Source organism: Neovison vison, chromosome 3 (genome assembly GCF_020171115.1).
Source record: "Neovison vison isolate M4711 chromosome 3, ASM_NN_V1, whole genome shotgun sequence".
Lineage (NCBI taxonomy): Eukaryota > Metazoa > Chordata > Mammalia > Carnivora > Mustelidae > Neogale > Neogale vison.
Genome location: NC_058093.1, coordinates 232,266,323 through 232,291,124, shown reverse-complemented (window position 1 = coordinate 232,291,124; position 24,802 = coordinate 232,266,323). Strand labels below are relative to the sequence as shown.

General features: G+C 46.2%; 1 protein-coding gene across 2 annotated transcripts in view; it reads left to right on the top strand.

Annotated features, from left to right (window-relative positions):
• PTPN11 (protein tyrosine phosphatase non-receptor type 11) overlaps positions 1-24,802 on the top strand; it is an 85,698-nt gene that overhangs the window by 48,192 nt on the left and 12,704 nt on the right. Inside the window, exons 7-13 of one of the 2 annotated variants that reach the window (XM_044244237.1) lie at positions 7,090-7,186; positions 9,920-9,999; positions 10,132-10,290; positions 14,260-14,391; positions 18,336-18,502; positions 19,632-19,699; positions 20,203-20,354. In XM_044244237.1, coding sequence (XP_044100172.1) covers positions 7,090-7,186; positions 9,920-9,999; positions 10,132-10,290; positions 14,260-14,391; positions 18,336-18,502; positions 19,632-19,699; positions 20,203-20,354 — 855 coding nt within the window. The remainder of the gene's footprint in view (positions 1-7,089; positions 7,187-9,919; positions 10,000-10,131; positions 10,291-14,259; positions 14,392-18,335; positions 18,503-19,631; positions 19,700-20,202; positions 20,355-24,802) is intronic. The other variant, XM_044244238.1, reaches the window with a different exon arrangement.

The window sequence follows — 24,802 nt, the reverse complement described above, 5'->3', positions numbered from 1 at the left end:
CACAGTCTGGGCCCTCTGTTCATCTTGCTTGAAATTCGCTCTCTGCTGGGGGGCATGTGCATTCTCAACCTATGCTGGTTACCTCAAAGTTTATTGTGCTTCTGAACTCTGGTTTTGCCTTTTAAATTATGCCTTCTACATTTCTTGGCTGTCCTGTGTCTTCAAATTTGAGCATTCAAAATAGGAGTCAAGTAGACTCCTATAACTGAACAACCGAAATACAAACCGAATAACCCCCTTTATTTCACTGTCTCTGGTGCTCAAGCTCTTTACCCTTTGGCTCCGTGGGCCGGAAGGAAGAGCCTCTCATTGTTCCTCTTTGTCTCCTTCTCCCATACGTTGCCACTCACCAAGTGCTGTTGAATCTTCTTTCCTAACGTCTCTCTGCTCTTAGAGGTTGGAAGGAAACTAGCATTTATTGTCTACTTGGTGCTGCGTATTGGGCTAGGAAAGACACCTCATTGCATCCGTGGGCACGTTGCCGGAGCGAGGCGCCTGCTCAGGACTGCTCAGGGAGGCTGTGGCAGAGGGGTCTCGCCTGACACCGGGGGTGCAGGCTCTCATCACCCCGGAAGACACAAGCTATTCTTTCCCCCGTGTCTGACCTTCATTCACCCTTCATGCGAATCTGCATTCAGCATTTCTCCTGTCCCTCTTTGCTCAGAAACCATTAGCGGGTCCCCATTTCCTACCCGAGACATAACTCTTGCATTTTGATGAAGAAACTAAACCCCACACAAAGTGAGAAACTTGTCCCCACAGGACACATAGTTGACGGTGCACTTCCACGTAGACTTGACTCCAAGTCCATGCTTCTTTTCAGTCAGCTGTTGAAGAGTCTTCTGCCTCATTGTCAAGGCCCACCATTGTTTTTCTGACTCTCTGCATCTAACCCCATTTGCCACCACTTTCTAACACACAGCTTCTAGACTCATCTGCCATTCTCCTTAACCCTTTTTTTTTTTTTTTTTTTTTTAGATTTTATTTACTTATTTGACAGACAGAGATCATAAGTAGGCAGAGCAGAAGGCAGGCAGAGAGAGAGAGGAGGAAGCAGGCTCCCTGCTGAGCAGAGAGCCCAACTCGGGGCTTGATCCCAGGACCCTGGGATCATGACCTGAGCTGAAGGCAGAGGCTTTAACCCACTGAGCCACCCAGGCGCCCCTCCTTCACCCTTTAGTAGCTCTGGCCTCTTGGCCACATTTGCTTGCCCTCTCTAACTTGCTGGGATGTCTTCCTTTCCTCCTTGGACCGGTCTCAATACTTCATCTGCTTCAGGCCTCAGCTCTTCCCAGAAACCTGCTTCACTTAGTTTTCATGGATCTCATTTGCTAAATTCCACACCACATAATTAATTCCACACTTAATTATGGATTTGTCTTGACTGTTTGGTGCAGTTTTGTGTGTCAGAACCTGTTCTTCTACAGGGACTGTGCCTTTTAATTTATTTTTTTTCTGATTCTCCCCCTTCTTGGTGGAAAGGAGACGGGGCTTATGATAGGCAGCTGGTTGGGGGCCAGATCTTGGGTTAGTTCTGTCTGTCATCTTCATAAGTGCTTGTCCATCATATGGGGCCTTCTCCTGTGACGGGAGTCTACAGCTGCCCCTTCGTTCCCAGCTGGTGTTGTGGACGCGTTGAGGACAAGCTGCCCCAAGTCCACTGCACAGAAGTGGTGACAGGCTGTGCAGCGTGGTGTCAGGAAGTGGGGGCTTTCACCCGCCCGTGGTGCCTGGTGACACTGCAGAGTTTGCAGTAGAGAGGATGGGATGAGAAATTGCAGTGTTCCTCTGCATAGGGGACAGATGCCAGAGGAAAACAGAAGTTCATTCAGACCGGGTAGAAGGCCTGGTTTTGGATCCTGCCCAGGTGGTTACCGCTGTCTTAATAATTATTCACGGCGTCAGAGCCAGGGAGACCATCTGCCCGACAGCCTTTCTCAGCTCCCTCTCTGTCCTTCAGGAGGCCATGGCCAAGTGTGGGGTATATGTGGGGGGAGAGCTAATAGGAGCTTTTACATTTTTATTTATTATTACTTTGTTTATAAAAACCCTTCCCCTATTATCGAAGTTTTCGAACACTCAAAAGTAGAGGAAATAGTGTGATGGACCTTCTTTTTCCCAACACCCAGCTTTGACATTTAACATTTTATTAATCTTCTTTTCTCCATCTCCACCCCTCCCCCACCTCATCCATCATATATACACCCTTGGAGTTTTGTTTTTTAAATTTTTAAATTTTTATTTATTTTTAAAGATTTTATTTTATTTATTTGACAGACAGAGATCACAAGTAGGCAGAGGCAAGCAGAGAGAGAGGGGGAAGCAGACTCCCCGCTGAGCAGAAAGCCTGATGCGGGGCTCCATCCGAGGACCCTGGGATCATGACGTGAGCCGAAGGCAGAGGCTTTAACCCACTGAGTCACCCAGGCGCCCCTGTAGTTTAGTTTCTAAAGCAAAGTAAATTGGGGCGTCTGGGTGGCTCAGTGGGTTAAGCTTCTGCCTTCGGCTCAGGTCTTGATCTCGGGGTCCTGGGATCAAGCCCTGCATTGGGCTCCCTGCTCAGTGGGGAGCCTGCTTCTCCTTCTCCTTCTGCTTCTGTCCCATCGCCCACCCACCCCCACCCCGCCCCGGCGCTCATGTCACACTCGTTCTCTTTCTTTCAAAATAAATAAATAAAATCTTTAAAAAAAAATAGAAGCAGAGTAATTGTACAGTTTGGTCTGGCCTTAATGGTTAGTGGTGTTATTTTTTTGATTTGTCCCCACTGCTCAGAACAGTGCAGGCAGAATGATCATTGAGCTGTCGTCATGGTGCTTGGCGATTTGAGGCTCTGCCATTTTGTTTGCTGTCTGTCTGTCTGTCTCTCCTTGATCCTGCTCCATTTGGATTCATGGCATTCTGGTCAAGAGTCAGGTCCAGTGGTTTCAGTCAGGGCTCTGGAAGTCATGTGGGGGTCTCTTTTGGTCATTACAGTAAGTAAGGACTGCTGCTACTGGCATTTAGGCTGGCAGGGGCCCCAGGGAGTGGGAAGCAGGGGTGTTCATTCATCATAAATGTCAGGGGGATGTTTCTGCACCATGAGCACTTGTCCCATGCACTGTTGGTCATGCTCCTGGGCACTTCTTCTTTTTAAAAAAATTTTTTTAATAATTTTTAAAAATTTTATTCATTTATTTGATAGACAGAGATCACAAGTAGGCAGAGAGGCAGGCAGAGAGAGAGGAAGGGAAGCAGGCTCCCTGCTGAGCAGAGAGCCTGATGCAGGGCTCCATCCCAGGACCCTGGGATCATGACCTGAGCCAAAGGCAGAGGCTTTAACCCACTGAGCCACCCAGGTGCCCCAATATTTTATTTTTTAAGTAATTTCTGCATCCAAGGTGGGACTGGAACTCACGACCCTAAGATCAAGAGTCACATGTTCTACCAACTGAGCCAACCAGGTGCCCCAGCTCCCGGGCGCTTCAGAATGTACACTGTGGAGCAGGGGATCGGCTTTCTCTTGATGCCTTTTAAGGCATCAATTAAAATCTGATACAATCCGTTTGGCTCTAAATCTGTTTTGGCTTGTGCAATCAGGAGACTGTAGCTAGCTTCTAGCATGTTTTTAAGGGTTCATCGTTTGATCCAAATTCTTTGTTTGTAATACTTGGGCAAATGGGGTATCTTGCAGCCTCTGTCCCAGCTTTACATTGTCCCTTTTTCTGCCTGTCATTACCATTAGCATCCCTGCCACTGCCCAGTGGAGAATGCGGATGGAGACACAGTGACATTTAACTTGACAGGTCGTTTGCAGCTTTCTTGTGCCCCAGGGACTGCTGGTGAGAGAGAGGTTGTGGAAGATAAACCACGGAAGGGTTGTAGCCTGTGGGGGCCGGCTTATAGGATATTCTTCTGCTGCTTCCAGCCATCAGCCTGGTGCACCCCATAGCAGGTGGTAGCTGATTATCTCGGGGGCAGTTAGGGAGCCTCAGTGGGCAGAGTATGGCCAGTCACCCTTCTGAGTTCTTTTTGTTTTCAGCCGCACTCTAGATGGATGGCAGCCTTCCTCTGCAGGAAATGAAATGTGTTCAGACAACTTGGGCCCCAGGCGCAGATGAGAATGGACTAATGGGCACCGAGGATAGAGCTGGGGGAAGACACACAGTTAGTCATTGTTAATCTGTGACAGCTGCCGGCCGCTGCCGGTTAGCACGGATGGTGCCCAGGGTGCAGGTGCTCTAGGCTTGTCCTTTCTTGAAGACTCTGGGGCCCGTAGGCTTGTCTCAGCCTGTGTGCTGTGCAGACCCCAAATCTGCATGATAGAGGCGACTGGTAACTTGATGCAGGATGAGGGAAGCCCCTGGTCGACCTGGGGAGAGGGTCCAGCCAACTTGCGTGTTTCTGCACTTTCCACGGTAATCTCCCTTAACTCTGACGCCATCCCTGCGGGGTAGGTAATTAGGACTGTTCCCAAGTGACTCTTGAGGAAGCTGAGGCACAGACTGCGAAGCAGAAGCTGAGGTTAGAGGCAGGCCTCCGTGAGCTCAGAGAAGAGTCTGCCTTGTTCTGAGAAGCTGAGACTTGGGCTAAGTGCTCGCTTGAGCGCCTCACTGTCAGGCTCGTTTTGAATCAAGCAGCTAATTATTTCCTAGCCTCCCCCCCACCCCCCCACCACCGCGCCGCTCTTTATAGCTTTTGTGGATCTTGTTTCTCTTCACTTGTTTGACTTTTAAGTGGCTGAGTCAGTTTGCAGCGTTTGAGCTGCTTTTTGAGCCTCACTTGCCTATCTGAAAATCACGACTTAACCTTTTTTCCTAACGTGGCGACATCGCTCTGGAAGACTGGCTCACAGTTCAGAGGAAATGCCAGCCCGCAGAAGGCAAATGGCTTTAATTACTTAATCTGGGTTCATTTTAAAAATTGGAATGACCGACTCCTCATCGGAGTTCTGTGTCCATTGTATTTTATTCCTGCCCAGGCTCCAGCTAGCTAACTGCCTGTGCTGTGAGCCGTGTGTCAAGGCCAAATGCTGCATTTTCAATCTGAGATTCAAATAGCAATTTAAAATCCCGACTTTCATACCTGTCTGTGAAATTCACTTAAATGGAATGGAAATACAGTGGGCTGCTTGTTATGAAACATTGACTCTCACTCCTGGTAGAAACCTTTACGAGCTGGAATTTATATATACATATACAGCACACATATATTTTCTTCTTTTTAGTTTGCCTTCTACTTTCTTGATTTGCCTGCTTGTGATTTCTTCTCACAAATTAGACTTTTTGGAAACTAACAGTCCCTTAAAGAGGTACATTTGGGGGCGCCTGGGTGGCTCAGTCAGTTAAGCATCTGCCTTTGGCTCAGGCCATGATCTCAGGGTCGTGGGATTGAGTCCCGCATCGGGCTCCCTGCCAGTTGGGGAGTCTGCTTCTCCATCCCCCTCTGTCTCTCTCCTCGCTCCTGTGCACGCGCGCGCTCTCTCTCTCTCTTTCAAATAAATCCAAGTCTTTACAAAGAAAAAAAGAGGTGCTTTTTGTAATTTTGAAAATAAAACCTACCCCTTGAACATGTTGCTGCCTGGCGTGTCCACCTTCCTGTCTGCTTCTCCAGAGGATCCTTTTTGCTTCCCCATGTCTCCTCTTCAGCTGGGGCTAGTCCCACTGTGACTGCCTTGTTTAGTCTCCCCCTGATCATGTTCCCCACCTCCTTCCCCTACAGAAGTGTCCCTCTTGACCCCTTCCAGGAATCTAACATTCTCTTCCTCATTCTCTGGCTGGGAGAAACCTGGGGAGTGGGTGTTTGTGTAGACTCAGGCTGGCTGCCTCGCGCTCTAACGTGGGTTTCTGGCATAGGAGGAACAAAGCTTGCATGCCCCCGATCCAGCCATACCCAGTACCTCTTCTGTTGGAGCTTGCTCTGAATTAAACAATGGTAAAAGTGGGCAGTAGATCATAGAGTCAAGAGCCTGATCACAACTGTTATTTATATGCTCTACACTGATGCTCATTGGCTTTCATTCTTTTTATTTTTATTTTTTTTAAAGTAATCTCTACACCCAGTGTGGAGCTTGAACCCACAACCCTGAGATCAAGAGTCACATGCTCTTCTGACTGAACCAGCCAGGCACCCCGACTTTCATGCCTTTTTTTTTTTTTTTTCCAAAGACTTTATTTATTTACTTGAGAGAGAGAGATAGTAAGAGAGAACACGAGTAGGGCATGGGGAGAGGGAGATGTAGGCTCCTCACCGAGCAGGGAGCCTGACCCTGGACCTGATCCGAGGACCCGGGGACCATGACCTAAGTCAAAAGCAGATGCTTAACCGACTGAGCCACCCAGGCACCACTCCCCCGCCGACTTTCATTCTTAATAATTGTTACTTTAAAAGGTTTCTCTACTAATAAATATTAACTCATTGTAAAAAATTTAGGCCAAAAAAGTGAAGAAAAGGCCTTTATAATCCCACTACCCTGAGAAAACAATCCTCATTACCTTTTTGATGTATAGTCTTCTGCCATTTCTTAGTTACATAGGCGAATGCAAACATATGGCTTATGTAATAATACTGTTTTGGAAGTCTGACCTTCTTTTCACTTAACACTTACCCTGATCATTTTCTCAAGGCATTAAAAATTTTCCTAGAATGTCTTTTTAAATGGCCGCAGAATGGGGCGCCTGGGTGGCTCAGTGGGTTAAGCCGCTGCCTTCAGCTCAGGTCATGATCTCGGGGTCCTGGGATCGAGTCCCGCACGGGCTCCCTGCTTGGCGGGGAGCCTGCTTCCTCCTCTCTCTCTCTCTCTGCCTGCCTCTCTGCCTACTTGTGATCTCTCTCTGTCAAATAAATGAATAAAATCTTAAAAAAAAAAAATTTAAATGGCCGCAGAATATTTGTTTGTATGAATTAATTTCAGTGTTACACAGGCAGCCCTTTCTTACCGGAAATTGTTTTTGGCACTGTTGATGCAGTTTTAAGATGAGCATTCCTGTAGCTGTCGCAACCCTGAACCTTTCCTAGGATAAAATTTTTATAGCAGAACTGCTGAGCCATGCTTTATTTTATTTTTTTTTAAAGCTTTTGACATGCAATAATATTTACTTTTTTTCCCTCCAGACACTACAACAGCAGGAGTGCAAACTTCTCTACAGCCGAAAAGAGGGTCAGAGGCAAGAAAATAAGAACAAAAATAGATATAAAAACATCCTGCCCTGTAAGTATTAATATTCTGTTCAGTAACAGTGACTCTTGGAGTGTTGGCTTCCTCAGTGTCCCTGTAACTTTTCTTGTGTGCCACGTGCCTCCTCAGAAGATCCGGGGCCTTAGACCCTTTCAGTTGTGAGTGGTTTCCAGAACCGTTAAACATGGTGGGATGGTTGACGTTCACCGCGTTCCTGTGTTGCCCGTCCTGGGTCAGACTGCCACCAGGTGATCCTTGAGTGGGTTGTTTCCTTCTGTTAATTAATTTTATCTGCCTAAGAGTGAGAAGCTCAAGGCTTGCCATCTCCCAGGGTCAGGCCACACCAAGATCCTTAGGGGGCCCAGGCTTGTGTCCTTGCCCTTCATTCAGCATTCAGCCTGTGGGGCTTGGGGAAGGCCCACCTCCTCGCTGGGACTCCATTCCCTCTTCTGGAGAATAGGCAGTCTCCCCTCAAGGACTCTTCAACTGCTCTGCTCCCTGACCTCCGGAGCTCGGGTTACAGGAGATACGGATGATACCTACACTTAGCTTGAAAAGGACCCGGAGGTATCCACAAGGCGTTTAACACCCAAGTGCTGCCCAGTAGAGCCCAGGCCGAGCCACAGAGAACAAGGGGCCTGGAAGGATGGAGGTCTTGGGTGAGGACCCCAGAGATGGCACGAAGCCGTTGTCATAGCCCCTCTTTCCTGAGGGCTGACCCTGTGCAGGCTCTGCATCGGTCTCACTTACTTCTTACCCCAGCATAGAAAACAGATGTTCTGATTTTCCCAGTTTTATAGACCATTTCAGCAAGGTTGCAAGCAAGGGAGAACGGGCATCGGAGCCCCCAGAGCCATGGTCTTAGCACCACGCTCTTTCTTGGAGGGGTCTCCGGAGGCGGCTGTGCAGGGCGGTCCTCTGGGGGGAAGGGAAGGAACACTGAGAACTTCTTCTGATTTATATCCTTTATCTAAAAAGAGAAAGAAAGAAAAATTTAAATCTGACATACAGATTGATGGCAGTGCATGCATAATGTATTTACCAACTTAAAAATAGGGCTTGTTTGTATATATATGTGTATATTTCAGTGTTCAAAAACTTCACAATGAAAGTTTTATTGGAATGCATGAGCAAATTTGGTGAGCAGTGCAGTAATGTCTCATCAGATCCAAGCCACTTTGTCAGGTATAAACCCATTGTGCTTGCATGTGTGAGTGTATGTGTGTGTGCCTGTGTGTGTGTGTAACATGGTCTTTCTGTGTACATAGGTACACGTACGTGGTACATATGTATATCGCATCAGTATGGTTGTTTGAGTTGTGTGTAGGTGAGGATGGGAGAAAGTGGAGGCATTAATAGTAGTGAGAAGAGGCGATACGAATTTGCAGAGAATCAATCTGAGTCACAACATGGTCCTCATGTCCTTGGGGAAGCCTCATCCTGTTTATGTCTAAGTTTTCCTTTCTGCTCAGGAGACCTAATGGAACTCGTTAGTAAGATGCAGGGATGTAGGAAAAGGTGACGGGAACAATAGTATGCAGTATTTGAATAGAGTATCATTGCCTTTTCCTCTCTTAAAAATCCCAGTCAGGTGCTTCCTCTTGATTAACATCTTATTTCTTTAGAGATGGGGAGTCTGAGACATGCAGCTGTATTACTAATTCCCATTGTAAAATATTTTTTTAAGAGAAGAAAGGTGGGGAGGGGCACAGGGAGAGAGAGAGAATCTTAAGCAGGCTCCATACCCAGTGTGGAGCCTGACGCAGGGCTCCATCTCACAACCCAAATCAAGAGTTGGACACTTAACTGAGTCTCCCAGGAGTGCCCCTCCCCCCATGGTAAAATATGTTGCTTAGGTAGAGCACTCAGACTCCTGTATCAATCATGTACTTTTGTACAGAATTTAGTCAGTTGATACTATCAAAATCTTACCTTCTAGATACGTATTTCATTCTGCTTCATTAAAAAAAAAAGACCCCACCATTTGTATTATGGAAAGTTTCAAATATACTCATAAGTAGACAGAATAGTATAAAAAACCATACATACCCACTGCCCTGCTCTCAGTGTTGTTAACTCATACCCAGTCCTGTTTCATTTATACTCTGAGCCACTCTTCCTGTCTCCCCAAATTATGTTGAAGTGAATCTCAGACATTATGTCATTTATCTGTACTTTACTCTAACTTTTGTTTTAAAAAAAAGCCACCTTTTTGTTTTGAAATACTTTTAGACTCACAAGAAGTTATAAAAATATACAGAAGGTTCCCATGTACTCTTTTTTTAAAACATTTTTAAAAAGATTTTATTTATTTATTTGACAGAGAGAGATCACAAGTAGGCAGAGAGGCAGGCACAGAGAGAGAGAGAGAGAGGAGGAGGAAGCAGGCAGAGAGCAGAGAGCCCGACTCGGGACTCGATCCAGGACCCTGAGATCATGACCTGAGCCGAAGGCAGAGGCTTAACCCACTGAACCACCCAGGCACCCGGTTCCCATGTACTCTTTATCCAGCTTCTCCCAGTGATAATAGCCTGTAGATCCATAGTAAATTGTCAAGACCAGGGAGTTCCCATTGCTGCTTTTTTCGTCTTAAAGATAGCATTATGAGGCATCATATAGTGTTCAGATCGTTGTTGTGCTCATTTAGGATTTAATCTTTTATGTGGTTTTATCATTAAGTGAACAGAACTTGGTCTGGGTGGAAGGGTAACTGATTTGAAGTGACGTGTCCTGAGGAAGTATGACTGTGATCTCTTTTTCTTCCAGTTGATCATACCAGAGTTGTCCTACACGATGGCGATCCCAATGAGCCCGTTTCAGATTACATCAATGCAAATATTATCATGGTAATCTTTGCTTTCCACAGTGTTTTCTGACAGTACATTGCCAGCCATTGTTTGTATTTTATGTTTTCTATTGCTTGTGACCCTGAAAGCAACGTTCAAGTGTTTGATGCATTTTCTTCCTAAAATTTCTAGCCTGAGTTTGAAACCAAATGCAACAATTCAAAGCCCAAAAAGAGTTACATTGCCACGCAAGGCTGCTTGCAAAACACGGTGAATGACTTCTGGCGGATGGTATTTCAAGAGAACTCCCGAGTGATTGTTATGACAACGAAAGAAGTGGAGAGAGGAAAGGTATACTCAAGTTCTTCTGATATAGTATTTTTATTTTTATTTATTTTTACTTTTATTTTTTAATTTTTTATTTTATTTTATTTTATTTTAAACTAAGAGGTTTATCTGATACAGTATTTTTAAAGTATTGGCCATGTCAGGTTGAACATGTTAAGAATTGAATAAACAGATTAAGCTGGGGAGCCTGGGTGGCTCAGTGTGTTGAGCCACTGCCTTCGGCTCGGGTCATGATCTCAGGGTCCTGGGATCGAGTCCCGCATCGGGCTCTCTGCTTAGCGGGGAGCCTGCTTCCCTCTCTCTCTCTCTCTCTGCCTGCCTCTCTGCCTACTTGTGATCTCTGTCTGTCAAATGAATAAATAAAATCTTAAAAAAAAAAACAAAAACAGATTAAGCTGATTCTAACTGACCCTCTGGAGAAAAGAGAGTAGAAGAAATTCAGTTGTGACATGCCTTGGTGTAGTTCTCTTTATATTCCTTCTGCTTGGGGTTCATTGAGCTTCTGGAATCTGTGGCTTTAGAGTTTTCTCTGCATTTGGAAATGTTTTATTATTTCTGCATACACGGGACAGCAATTACACGTGTATTGGGCTGCTCGGCATTGACCTGAGGCCTACTGAGGCTTCGTTCATTTTGTGCAGTGGTTTTTCTCCCCCTTGTTCCATTTGGGATAGTTGCTTTGGCTGCGTGTCTTTAAGTTAATCTTTTCTTCTGCAGTGTCACCTGCTATTATTACTATTAGTGTGTTTTCCATAGCAGAAATTGTTTTTTTCATCTCTAGAAGTTTTATTATTGTTGTTGTTTCCTTTTAATGCCTTCTGTGTGTCTCTTTTTAACTTATGCCTTTTGGACATAGGGAGTGTATTTGTAATAACCGTTTTAATGTCCTTATCAGTGATTTCACTGGTCATATAAATTATACTTGTCGTGACGTGTGAGCATTTAAACATTAATTTGAATTATTTAAGCAATATAGTCATATACATATCCAAACACATGATGGTTATGGTTAAAATTGCCTTTGTCACTGTCCCTTGGCCACCCATTTAAAGTCCCTGTCACCAGTGTGATGTGTATCCCTCCATGCTCTCTTCTTGGCATTTATATACATACATGTGTGAGAGGCATTTACACGTATGTGTGTGCTTACATATGTATGTGTGCCTGTGGAGGTATATAGCACTGTTTTCTGAAAAACACTGTATGCAAAAGTGTTTTCATATATTAACTTTGTTGTGCATCTTGGGCCCCGCCCAGATGAATGTTCTAACATCTACTATTAGTACATAGTGGCCTGTGGCCTTCTTTTTAGTAATTGCATGATGTTCCGTAGTAAGGATGTACCATACGTTATTTCACCATTATGAATCGGGCACTTAAATGTTTCTGTTTTTGCTGTTAACAAACAGTGCTAAAACGAATAATCTTATTCTTATTTCTGTGTGTGTGTGTGTGTTTGTGTGTGGCACGTGTTTCTCTAGGTTAGATTTCATAAAAAGGAATGCTAGGTCCCAGGGTAGGCATGTTGTAAGTTCAAAGACACTCCGCCCAACTGCTCCCAGAGTGGTTGTCCCAGCATGCCCCCCCCGCCCCCAACCCAGCTGCTATGTCAAGTACTCCTCTCCCCACACTCTTCATGATACTTCAGGTTTTAAAAATTATAACAGCCCACACCTACAGAGAAGCAGACAGATCTCACTGAGTGACATTTCTCTGTGTTATCCCAGAGTGAGCCCATCCATGTGGGGTTTTAATGTGGAAAAGTTCTGTGTTTTTGTGTTTTAGTCGAAGTTATTTTGTAGCTACACTTTAATTGGTTCACATAAAATTTGCCTGGAATATAGCACCCATACCTTTAAGTTAAACCTGAGACAGAGGAGTGATTCTGGATTTTAGCGCTCCTGATGTAATTTTCCTATCATTTTGAAGGGCAGCATGATTTTGTAGGTTTTTCACTGCTGTGCTAACTAGTCGTCGTGCTTCTGAAAACCTTTAAGGCCAGATCTGGTCATTGTGAAACAGAGGCTTCCTCCAGCAGCTACCCGCAGTAACATCAGATTTTTAACTCAGGCACCTGCCCAAGTATAGAAAGGAAAACTGAGCCATCTGTCCTGCCTGTTGTCTGGTTCATAGGTGGCTACCTCTCCTTACAGGACTTGGGGGCACGAAGAGAAGGTTCTTGTGTCACTTCAGGGGGATTCGTTTTGTTCCCCTTGAGAAGACCTGCCGGAAGCTCCTAGAACAGGCAGACATTGGGCCAAATCAGCCTGCCCCTCTGCTTGCTTCCATCCTGCTTATGCTGTTCAGTCCCAGGGTGGAGAGCATGATGGATGCATTCTCTCCACAGTCCAGAAGTTCTTCTTCTTCTTCTTTTTTTAAAAGATTCTATTTATTGGACAGAGATCACAAGTAGGCAGAGAGGCAGACAGAGAGAGAGGGGAAGCAGGTTCCCTGCTGAGCAGAGAGCCCGATGTGGGGCTCCATCCCAGGACCCTGAGATCATGACCTGAGTTGAAGGCAGAGGCTTTAAACCACTGAGCCACCCCGGCGCCCCCAGAAGTTCTGATAGCGTGCTCTCTTGGTCTCAGACTCTAGATTCCCTTTGAGTCCTGGGCTTTGGTTTAAAATGTGTTAGCTGTCACATTTTAGAATTTTTGCCAAAGTCTACGTCAGAGTTTGGAAAACTAGGAGGAGGGCCGGGTAGTCTGCTGATGTTCAAAGTCTGCTGAAATGTTTTCAAGTTTGTGATTTAATTTTTTGTTCTCTGTGAGTCTCTTGAACAACGAACAGTCACAGAATTGATTGGCCAACAATAGCATTGAGTACAGCTAATATTTAAGGTGTTTATTTGGGGATAATAAAAGTTGTATCAAATCTGTCGAAGAGGTATTTGGATCTACCAAACAGTGCAGGGAGAAAGCTGAATTCAGAATATTAATAAATAATAGACCATATAAGCCATTCCCAGGCAAAAAAAGTTGCACTATTAATCCTTCTGTTCAACTTTCCTTCTGCTGTGTTTTTTTTTTCTTTCAGTTAATCATTGACTGAGGGGATGCCTGTAGCTGCTCTCTTAATTATAGTTTTAGCACTGAATTTCTCTGTCTTCCTAATAGAAAAAGTAAATTTCTCTTGCCGATATTGGTATCTTGGTGGTTGTGGGAAGTTCACTCCCAGAAAAAAACAAAACACAAAAACATTCTCTGCCCAGGACACGTCACCAGATATATACAGGCTCATTTCTCATTGAGCTAAATATCTTCCTCTTTGGCACCAAGAATGATGTAGTTGGTGCCATATTTTTCAATCTGTCTGCTCTGACGCCAGCAGCTGTTGCAGGCTTGGTGTTCCCAGGCACCCAGGGAAGCGAAGGGGACGTGTATAGTAGGTAGCAAACGGATCTGGATATAGAAGAAGCAGCTGGTTCAAAACCCCATCGGCTGCCTTGCTGTGTTGGAGCTGTTCACACGTGGGTTAGATAAGGCACAGAGTCCTCCTACACGGGTGCGGAAATGAACCAGACAAGTCTGGCTCTTTGGGCAACCCGTCCACCTCCAGAGTGCTTGCTTGCCTTCCTTGCAGAGGGACTGGCAGAGCTCTGGAATTCAGACTTCAGTGATTGCTAGGCAGAACCCTCAGATTGGGTAGTCCCTCATTCTGCATCTTTGGTTCTTTGGAGATAAATGAACAATCCTTGACCGTCCTTTGACATGCATCTTAGATCAGACAGCCCTGCAAAGGCTGCTCTGTCTTTTAGCTTCTCCCTGGTTTTCCACGCACCTGCTTTTCTTATTTAAACTTATTTTTCCTCTCCTTTGAAAATTCACCAGATGCTAGATAGGCCATTTTCTGAATATTGAACATTAAGCAAGACTCGAATTTTTTTTTTTTCTGAGTATTTATTTTCCTCTGGTTTAGGCTTTAATTTCAGAATTCACAGAGATTAACTGTCTTTTCTCTGTTCCCTTTCAGAGTAAATGTGTCAAATACTGGCCCGACGAATATGCTCTGAAAGAATATGGGGTCATGCGTGTTAGGAACGTCAAAGAAAGTGCTGCTCATGACTATACATTAAGAGAACTTAAACTTTCAAAGGTTGGACAAGTAAGTATATTGTCGTATTTTAGAGACTTTAGTAACTGGTTTTGGCATGCAGTAATTCGAGGTCATGTGGTTACTCATATTTGCGTGCGTTCACGGCCTCGTTTACTCACTGATTTATTGGGTGCCTTCTAGGTACCAGGGGCCCAGGTGCATACTGATACATTACAAACAGGATGGGGGCAATCCCTGCCCTCACAGAGCCTAGGGAGATGGAAGGTTAAAAACTCAGCAACCAGTTAAGCTTTCTAGTTGGTCTGAGGCTATGAAGGCTTCAGGAAGTTATGTTAGAAGTGACTGGGTACCTGAGATGGAGGAGCCAGGGAGGGCCTGTCTGAGGTTGTATCACTTGAGGCCAAGGTGGGGGAGCCAGGCATCCAGAGAGCCCAGAGAAGAGTGTTTCCAGCAGCGGGAACAGCAGTGGCAAAGCGCCTGAGGCCAGTTTCGTGACCACATTCCGTGGCATCTGATCTTAGCTGCACGTAGTTTAAGTTTGTCACTGGGGTGACTAACTTTATAAAGCAGTGTTAGATTTGGATTCATTTTAATTTTGGGGTTAGAGGGGGCTTATTTTTTTGAGGTTGTTTGGGGACCCGGAGATGAGTGAAGTCTTTGAGGAATTGGAATCATGTAGCAGCGAGGATCCACACACACAGATAGCCATGCTCCCGAGCAGACGGGCTGCAATAGGTCCGAAGTGCCATGAAACGTAGCAAAGGCCAGGTTTCCTTCTGGCTGGGACGTCAGGGAGATCATCTCAGAAGACACTGGGCTTGTCTGGGTCAGGTTTCCACTGGAGAAGATGATGGGGAGAGGGCCTCCAGATGGAGGTGTCACTGTGAACCCCGGGCCTGATGTGCAGACTGAAGGGAAATGGGATTTATGGGGAATGAAGGCAAGTGGAGAATCAAGAGAATAGCCGAAGAGAGGGGGGACCAAGTCGGGAAAAGTCTCAACTGTCATGTTCAGAATGTGAACTCCATGTATTAGGAGGCTGGGTGCTGGGTGAGGCTGCTGCCAAGCGAACGCAGATGCAGAGCTGCATGCCAGGAGTGTGTCTGACAGTCCCCAGTCGGGGGGGCCCGGGCTGGATGAACCGAGTGGCCAGCAGGACTGCTAGGAGGCTCTTGGGTGTTCTGGGTCTGGTGGCCTTCTCTCCAGGTTAGAGCCCAGGGACTCCGATACTTGTTTCCTTATTCCTGCCTTTGGAAATGAATATTATGCAAAATGCCAGAATAAATGGAAGAGGAGCGACGGACAGATGGACAGATGTGCCAGATGCATTGAGGTGGCACCTGCAGGGCGTGGGGAAGAATCAAATGCAGTGTGAGGGGACAGTGGCGCTGCGGTGAGGGCAGAAGAGCAGGCAGAGACTGTGCGGGAAGCCAGGGCTTGCGTGGTCCCGGGGAAAGGTGGTGCGGGGCGGTGGACAGAGGAGGACTGCCTGGAGGAGAGAGAGGAGGCGATGTGAAGGGGTTTGGTTACAGTGTAGGTGGGGGGCGAGGGCGGTGTTAAGGATGACCGCCAGTTCTCTAGCTTGAGCGCTGGGTTGGTGGAGGGGCGGAAGGGTGAACGGGAGGAGGGACCGGTAAAGTGTGAGATACCTTGGAGACGGCGAAGCAAAGAGGCCAGGGAGGCAGGAATGGAGGATGGCGATGGGGGGAGATGGGTTCCAGAGCATTGCGGATGGATGGCAGCAGGGGGGCAGGAGGAGGAGGTGACCGCAGACGCAGATAGAGGAGCCTACATGCAGTTTCTTGATGTTCTCCATGAGGCAAGGCCATCAACTGGCATTTGAAGGGAATCAGAGATGAATTATCTTTGGAAAGTGGGGAAAGTATTCAATAATAATGAGTAGAGACGGTGAGGAATCCATTGAGTTTTCAGGCAGCGCTGAATGCCCAGTTGAGCTGGTGAACATGAATGTTCAGCGACACCAATCCCCTGGTGTGATTTTTCTCCGTGGGTATAGAACGGAGAAGGTGCGCCGTTGGTTTTGTCCAGGCCTGGGGCTTTGCCCAGGGGTGTTCTGGATGGAGAGAGGTGGAGAGAGGGTGAAAGGGGGATTGTCAGAATAGTACACGGGGGTGGGGGGACCTGGGTGGCTCAGTTGGTTGAGCATCCCATTCTTGATCTCAGCGCAAGCCCCGTGTTGGGACTCCACGCCCAGCCTGGAGCCTCCTTAAAGTAGTATGCAGAACCCAAGCCCGACAAGGGGACAGTGGGGGCAGGAGAGGCGGGTGGAGAGCGGAAGAGGGCTCAGTGGTCTGCTGAGCTCCACGAGGTGGTCGGGGGACCAAAGCGAGCTGGAAGCCTGGGCGGTTGTGGTCCAGGATGGGATGCTGGGACTTCTGATGTTAGCGGGGCTGCGGTTCTGCTGATGGTGGGCTGGGGGAGGTTTACCCTGCTGCAGAGACAGAGAGAGAAGCTGGAAAAACATAGCTGTCAAGCAGAAGTGGAAGAGATTTAGAGGGCACTGGCCAGAGATACCACATAGGTTCATTCAATTTTAGGCTCCGCCACCCATCTTCTTGTTATCAGGTGTTTCTGAGTAGCAGGTGGATGTTTCTTCAGTTTTAGTGATAAACCATCCATCTTCTTGCTAACAGAGATTTTTGAGCAGCAGGTACAGGAAATGTTGGTATTTGGGTTTGTGTTTTATACCCCGTGGGTTCAGGCGCCATCAGAGGACAGGTGATTCTCCAGAATTCCTGGTTGCATGTTACCTGCTTTTTATAGAACACATTATATTTTTTTCTAAAGCGCTGTGCCATGATCTCGTTACATTTCCTAGCAGGGAGGAGTTGGGTTAGAGATCTTTTGGGACAGAAATTTACCAAGGAGGAGGAGCAGGGATATGCTGGGCTTCTGGGTTCCTTCCCTGTCGTTCCTATGTAGCCCCCGAGTTTGAGCTGACTCATATCATCAAGAAATATTTTATCATGACATCAGTAAATTAAATGCACGTAATTCACAAAAAGATCTTAATTGTGGTTCAACTAACTTGAATGTCCTGAAGGTCACTGGTGGTGGACACTGGCTTCATTTTTCTTTCTTTTTTAAATCTACTTTAAAAACATCAGTAGCTAGGATTTCCTTCAGATACAGAGGACAGAGAGGGAGCAGTCAGCAGGGCTGCTACAGCGGCCTCATCTGGGTAGACCCAGAACGTGGTACTTTTGGTCTTCTCTAGACTTGACCTTTGTTAATGACCCCTGTCCTCAGAAGGGCACTGGTGACGGTGCTGCCAAGGAGTGACTATGTGTTTACTTGGTCTTGTTAAGTCCCTCTCAGTAGCATGGTGAGGGAGATTATCATTCCTCTTTGCACATGAAGAAATTGAGGCTCAGAGAGGCCTGGAGACCACAGTGATTATGAGTGCGGGGGTTCGGACCTAAACCCAGCCTTCTGGTCACAAAGCTTGACTTCTTACCTACTTTGAATTAAACAGAATGTTTAAATACTACGATGAAATAATAAAAGTGGGTGTTTTGGGAGAGGGGAGGAGGGGGCTGGGTGTAAAAAGGCACAGAGGAATATATGTCTTGAGAAGACAGCTATTTTCTAATCAGCTGGGAAGGAGAGCCCCAGGTCCCGGAAGCTTCAGTCGCCTCCTGAGTTGGGCTACCCGTGCACGAGGAGGAACGGGGACATTGCCTGCCCCTGAGGGTTCAGAAAGGTGACTCAGAAAGGTGGTTGTAGCTTCCTGAGGAGCTAAATGCTGTCCTGTACATTTTGGCTCTTAGGACAGAGGCAAAGAGTTGCCTTCAGGATTGCTCAGCCAGATCCAAAAGGAGACGTGATTGGGAAACTCATCTGACCTTTACACGAAGCGTGAGGTGACTTGGCGCCTGCCTGTTCCGTTAGCTCACGTCAGGTTTGGGGAAGATCAACACTGGGTGATTCCTCAACCCCTTGATTTATTTAATTCTTTTTGGTTTTTCTTGGCTCTACTCCAGGGGAATACAGAGAGAACCGTGTGGCAATACCACTTTCGGACCTGGCCGGACCACGGAGTGCCCAGTGACCCTGGGGGCGTGCTGGACTTCTTGGAGGAGGTCCACCATAAGCAAGAAAGCATTATGGACGCAGGGCCTGTGGTCGTTCACTGCAGGTGACTGGCCCCTGCCCCCTCTCTGGGCTGTAGCCAGGCTTCGCTCTCTGGGCCACTAGGGCTTGTTTTTACCCACCCACCTCAGCTCTTGAACTGTGAGAAAAATCTAATCTCTATTTGAGGCATGCATAAACTGCATTAAGGGACATTGACCCCGGAGTATTTTTCTCATGGGTCCTGCAGGACTGCCAGGTATTGGCGGTGGCCGGGCAGGGGGTGGTGAACTTAGGCCTTACTCTCAGGGAGCCCTTACGTAGTCTAGTAATGTCTGCTTATGTTTTTTGCTTTTTAAAAAAACACGGTGATTTAGAATTCATCACCTTGATTGTGATCCTATTCTCTTCTGCCACAGAAATAAGATTCATTCCCCGCCCCCATAAGACACTTGTTTGCTTCAAAAGATTTGGACCACTCCCCACCTAGGCTCTGGAAGCCCCGCCCATGGCCCCTCACCATGGTTTACAGCCTGCTGGCACCCAAGGCTGGGCTTCATGGTTGTACTGGGGAAAGTTTAGTTTCCCAAAGCTCATCCGTACACTGGGCAAATAGCTGTGTGTGAAACTTCACCTTTTCTTTTTTCTTTTAAAGATTTTATGTCTGTCACAGAGAGCACAAGCAGAGGGAGCAGCAGGCTCCCAACTTAGCAAGGATCCCGATGCGGGACTCGATCCCAGGACCTCGGGATCATAATCTGAGCCAAAGGCAGACGCTTAAACAACTGAGCCACCGGACTGGGACGTCACTTTTTTAAAAGCTACTGTTTATTGAGCACTTGTTCTGTTCCAGCCTCTGAGCTTAGTGTTTCCCATACATGACCGACATTTGATCCACACAGCCACCTTGTAAAGTATGTACCCTTATCCCCATTTCACAGACAAGGAAACTGAGGGTCAGAGAGGTATGAGACTTGTCTCAGGCACATTGTACTGGAGAAGCTGGGCTCCAAGTACAGTTTGGACTAACTCCAAAACCCTGTGCTCTTAGCTAATCTATTCTCAAATACAAATAGACAGTCTTATAAATACTCCCAAGAGCAGACATTGTTTCTGTTAATATTAAGAGTTGGTTTTGAGTCTGAAACCCCCATGAACGACTCCATTGTCACTGCTCTCTGTCCTTTTGCCCACAGTGCTGGAATCGGCCGGACAGGGACGTTCATTGTGATTGATATCCTTATTGACATCATCAGAGAGAAAGGTAGGTCATCTGGAGGGCAAGAAGCGATAGTTCCCATTTTTCGTTTATGGAAGGAACGTGCTGGTGAAAATAGCCTGGGGGAGAGAATTTGAGTGTTAAAACATTTTCACAAAATCTGGGCTGAAGGCTTTGACTTTCATTATCTTTGCGGGAGAACAAAAGTGATTCGATTCGAGCTTTTGACATGAAACGCAGCTTAGGAGCTGTGGGTCCCACTGCCATGGTCTTTTGTTGACGGTGTGGTGGTGGTCTCTGCCCACCCACCTCATCCAGGCTGACTTTATGGGGTTGGAAAGCGAGGGGGTCCCTGACCTCCAGCACTTTCTTGGGTTATTTTCTGGAATCATTTGTATCGGTCAGAAGGCCAGTGTAGCCCTTGGAACATGTTCAGTTAGAACATTAAAGACTAAATTTGCTCTCTGAGTCTGCTGAAAGTTGTGCCTTAAACCATTTCATCCCGGCCCTGCGGTTTCTCCTAATGCCTTATGGTGCTTGCTTTGCAGGCGTCGACTGTGACATTGATGTTCCCAAAACCATTCAGATGGTGCGGTCTCAGAGGTCAGGGATGGTCCAGACAGAAGCACAGTATAGGTTCATCTATATGGCTGTCCAGCATTACATCGAAACACTACAGCGCAGGATTGAAGAAGAACAGGTACCGGTGCCGGAGGGGCTGGTGGGCAGGTTTTCTTTTTCTTTTCTGGGTAGCTCTGCCAGATGCGCTTTTCTTTTGAGCAGGATGGGCCTCTGAGAGATACCTGTCACTGTTTGGGAATGGGAATCTCATTCCCACCTAGGAAGGGCCTCTCTTTATTACTCTGATATTTCAGGACCGCTTAGCATAGGGGATTAGCTGCTATTGTCCTGGCCTGGCAGTTTGGGGAACTGCCCCTTGGAAAGGTTGGGATTTTCTCAGACAGACCCCAGGAGCTTCACAGGGCAAGTTTGGAACTGAAAGCCTCGAAGTTTCCAGGCTGTTCTGGTTTAGATCCGGGCTGTCTTTATACGGATCTCATATCTTAAACGGATGCTTCACTCTTCAGAGCACACAGCAGTTTGAACCATCAACTTGGTTGAGTTGGAAACAGTGAAATTTCAATTTTAATAAGCCATGCATAATGAAGAAGAATGTGGAGTTGGAGTGTTTCCATTTGAAGCTATTCATAACAGACACAAAGCTGAGTTAATTAGGAAGACGCTGAGAGGAGGGAAATGAGGAGACTGCTCCTTTGGGGATCTGGGAGTCTCCCCCACTCCCCTCTCAGCCCCGCCGCTCTGCTGCAGACGGGAAGTGTCTAAACAGCACCGATACCTGCCTGCTTTGCCCTGTGTATTGCCTTCCAGAGGACCTGGCTTCTCAGGATGCTACCTGCCGGCAAATTGTGAGACATCCAGCCTAGCAGAACAGCAGCCACATTATCAAAGCTTGGCTAGCCAAAGTAAGATACCTGTTAGTTAGCTTAGTACGTTCAAAGTTCACGTCAAAACACTAGAGGGGCTCTTGGGTGGCTCAGTCGATTAAGCATCCGACTCTTGATTTCGGCTCAGGTCACGCTCTCGGGCTTGTGAGATCGAGCCCTGGTGTCCGGCTCCACACTCAGTGCTTGTCTGCTTGCCCCTCTCCCTCTGCTCCTTTCCCCACACACTCTCTCTCAAATAAATAAAATCTTAAACCCCAAACACTGGATTGTTTCATTGTACAAAAACATCTTCAGCAACAACAGTTTGGTATAGATATGTAAGGTCAAATAATCAACAAAGTACTGGTTTTGACCTTCAGTGCCTTAAATCTGACTTGGTGTCGTTGTAAGTTTTGTGAAATATTTAGATGGTTACTATAGGCTATTTTCTTTCTCTCTCTCTCTCTCTCTCTTTTTTAAAGATTTCATTTATTTGAGAGAAAGAGAGGACAAGCAGAGGAAGGGGCAGAGGGAGAAGCAGACTCCCCCCGAGCAGGGAGCCTGATGCAGGACTCGATCCCAGGACCCTGCATCATGACCTGAGCCGAAGGCAGATGCTTAATGACTGAGCCACCCAGTGCCCCACTATAGGGTATTTTCTCTTTGTCTCCCAGTTATAGTGAATTTGGGCCAGGAATAGTTAAAGCATAAAGTTGCCTAAAGAGAAGGACTTAGGTCCTAATCAATACAAAGATTATTTATAAACATAGTATAAACACAGTTGGTATAAATTCAGGAATATCTTTTTTTTTTTAAACATTTTTTTTAAAGTTTTTATTTATTTATTTGACAGACAGAGATCGCAAGTAGGCAGAGAGGCAGGCAGAGAGAGAGAGGAAGAGAAGCAGGCTCCCTGCTAAGCAGACAGCCCGACATAGCACTCAGTCCCAGGACCCTGAGATCATGACCTGAGCCGAAGGCAGAGACTTTAACCCACTGAGCCACCCCGGCGCCCCTAAATTCAGGAATATCTTGAGGCATATTATGTAATCTTGTTTAGAAAAGCTGGGGGGAAAGCTGTCTTTTATTTATTTATTTATTTGAAGAAAGCTCCTTTTATTTCATTCAGAAACTTCATTTATCCTTGTTTTGGTGACTTAAGGGCCTACCCCTCCCTTCCTTGGTAGCAGTTCAGGTGTTCTCATTACCATATACAGTCTCTCTGACCCTAAATCTCAAGCTGTGATTCGGATTTAGGAGCTCCTTTAAGAATATCTTTATCGCTGCCGTTTTGGTAAAGAGGTACCGTGATCTGGTAGAAAGCTTAAGCGGTAGCCTTAAGAAACAGTGAGGCGGCCTGAGTTTTAAATTAAGCAAAGGCATGAAACTCACTTAGGATCATTGATTATTCTTTTCAATACCATCATTTCCACAATTCTGAAGAGTTAAGGACCTTCGGGACTGAAGGAATTTGTGAAAGAGGATAGATGAAAAACGACCAGCATCTGGGGTGGTGCGCCTGGGGAAGGAAGCAGGAAGTAGCACCGGCACTGGGAGGAGGCGAAGCAGAAACAGGTGGGCGTCCAAGGGAAGGTGCAAGTGAGGCGAGTTTGAGAAAATTCTCAAGTTTTTATAAAGGGTTCTTCCCACACTCTGCCATTTACTTGAAAATAGATTTCTTTATGAACTTCCATTTACGGTATTAAAAATTTTTTTTTTTAATTTGGAAAAACAGTGCATGGAATTCCCTTCACCCTGTTAACATTTCAGCACACTTTATCATTCATTTGTATTTTCTCTCTATATCTACAACGTGTGCTTCTAAAAATGAAATGCTCGTAAGTTGTCAACCTTTTTGCGCCCCTGCCTCTTAATGCTCTGATGTGTGTGTCCTGGAAATGAAGACATTCTTCCACCTAACCACTGTGAAGTGTTCAGAACCAGGGAGTTAGCATTGATACAGCACGGTTTTCTAGTCTGCAGACCATATCCAGTTTTCTAGTTTGTCGTCCTCCTGTCTTTCTGTGGTCCAGGGTCCCCTGGCGCATTTGCTTGTCACATAGCTTTCCTTTCCTCTAGGACAGTTTCTCGGTCTTCGTCTTCCTCGACCTTGCCATTTTTCAACAGTTCAGGCCAGTTATTTGATGGAATGCCCCTCAATTTGGATTTGTCTGATGTGCTCTCTTGATTAGATTCAGGTCATGCGTTTTTGACAGGCCTGTCATAGAAGCCATGTTCCGTCCTGATACCTCCCGTCAGGAGTACCTCTGTTGACGCGTTTCACGGCTGGCAGTGTTCTCTTTGATCACTTGTTGAAGGTGTTGTCTGTCAGTTTTCTCCACTGTGCAGTGATCATTTCCCCCTTTTTATTTTTACTTTATTTCATTTATTTATTTTTTAAAAAGATTTATTTATTTGATAGAGAGAGCACAAACAGGGGAGTGGCAGGCGGGGTGGGGGAGAGGGAGAAGCAGGCTCCCCTCGGAGAAGAGAGCCTGATATGGGGCTCGATCCCAGGACTCTGGGATTATGACCTGAGCTGAAGGCAGATGCTTAACAACTGAGCCACCCAGGTGCCCCGATTTCCCCCTTTTTACATAGTATCTTATAGGAAGATGTTTGAGACTATATAAATAACCTGCTTTCCATCATTCTTTTTGCCCAGTTATTTTACATGTACTCACTATTGCCTGGAAAATTTACTCCTGCGATATCTGCCCAGTGGTGGTTTCTTACTTCCATAAGTCCCTTTTCATTTATTAGTTGGGAGCCTTCTCTAAGGAGGAAGAGTTTTCCCTTCTCATTCATTCATTCATTCATTCATGTCAGAATGGGTGATAATCCATTACTGCTATTTATTTTGTTGCTTAGATTATTCCAAATTTGGCTAGTGGACACCTGTTCATATTGGTTCTTCTGTCCTTTTGATAGATCCCATTTTTGAGTACTTCCTTACCCTTTTTTTTTTAAAGATTTAATTTATTTATTTGACAGACAGAGATCACAAGTAGGCAGAAAGATTGGCAGAGAGAGAGAGAGGGAGAAGCAGGCTCCCTGCCGAGCAGAGAGCCTGATGCGGGGCTCGATCTTAGGACCCTGGGATCATGACCTGAGCCGAAGGCAGAGGCTTTAACCCGCTGAGCCACCCGGCATCCCCCTTACACTTTTTTTTTAAATGAAGTTTTTATTTAAATTCCAGTTACCGTACCTTGGTTCCAGGTGTAGAATTTATTAATTCAACACTTATGTACAATACCTTGTGCTCGTCACAAGCACCCTCCTTAATCCCCTCACTTAATTCATTCATCCCCCTACCCCCTCCTCTCTGGTAGCCATCAGTGTGTTCTCTGTAGTTAAGAGTCTGTTTCTTGGTTTGCTTCTCCACCACCACCCCCCCCGTCCCCCTGTTCATTTGTTTAGTTTCTTACTTTTTTATATATATTTCTTAGATTTTTAATTTATTTATTTGAGAGAGACTGAGAAAGAGCGAGAGCTCTGAAGTGTCAGAGGGAGGGGGAGGAGCAGACAGCGAGTCTGATGCGGGGCTTGATCCCAGGACTCCGGGATCATGACCTGAGCCACCCAGGTGCCCCATCTTGCTTCCTCACACTTTCTGATGCCGGAATATGAAGGCGTGGCCTGTACTCTCCAGTTGTTTTTCCTGGAAGCCCTGATTCTCTTTATTGTAGAGTGGTATTTTGAA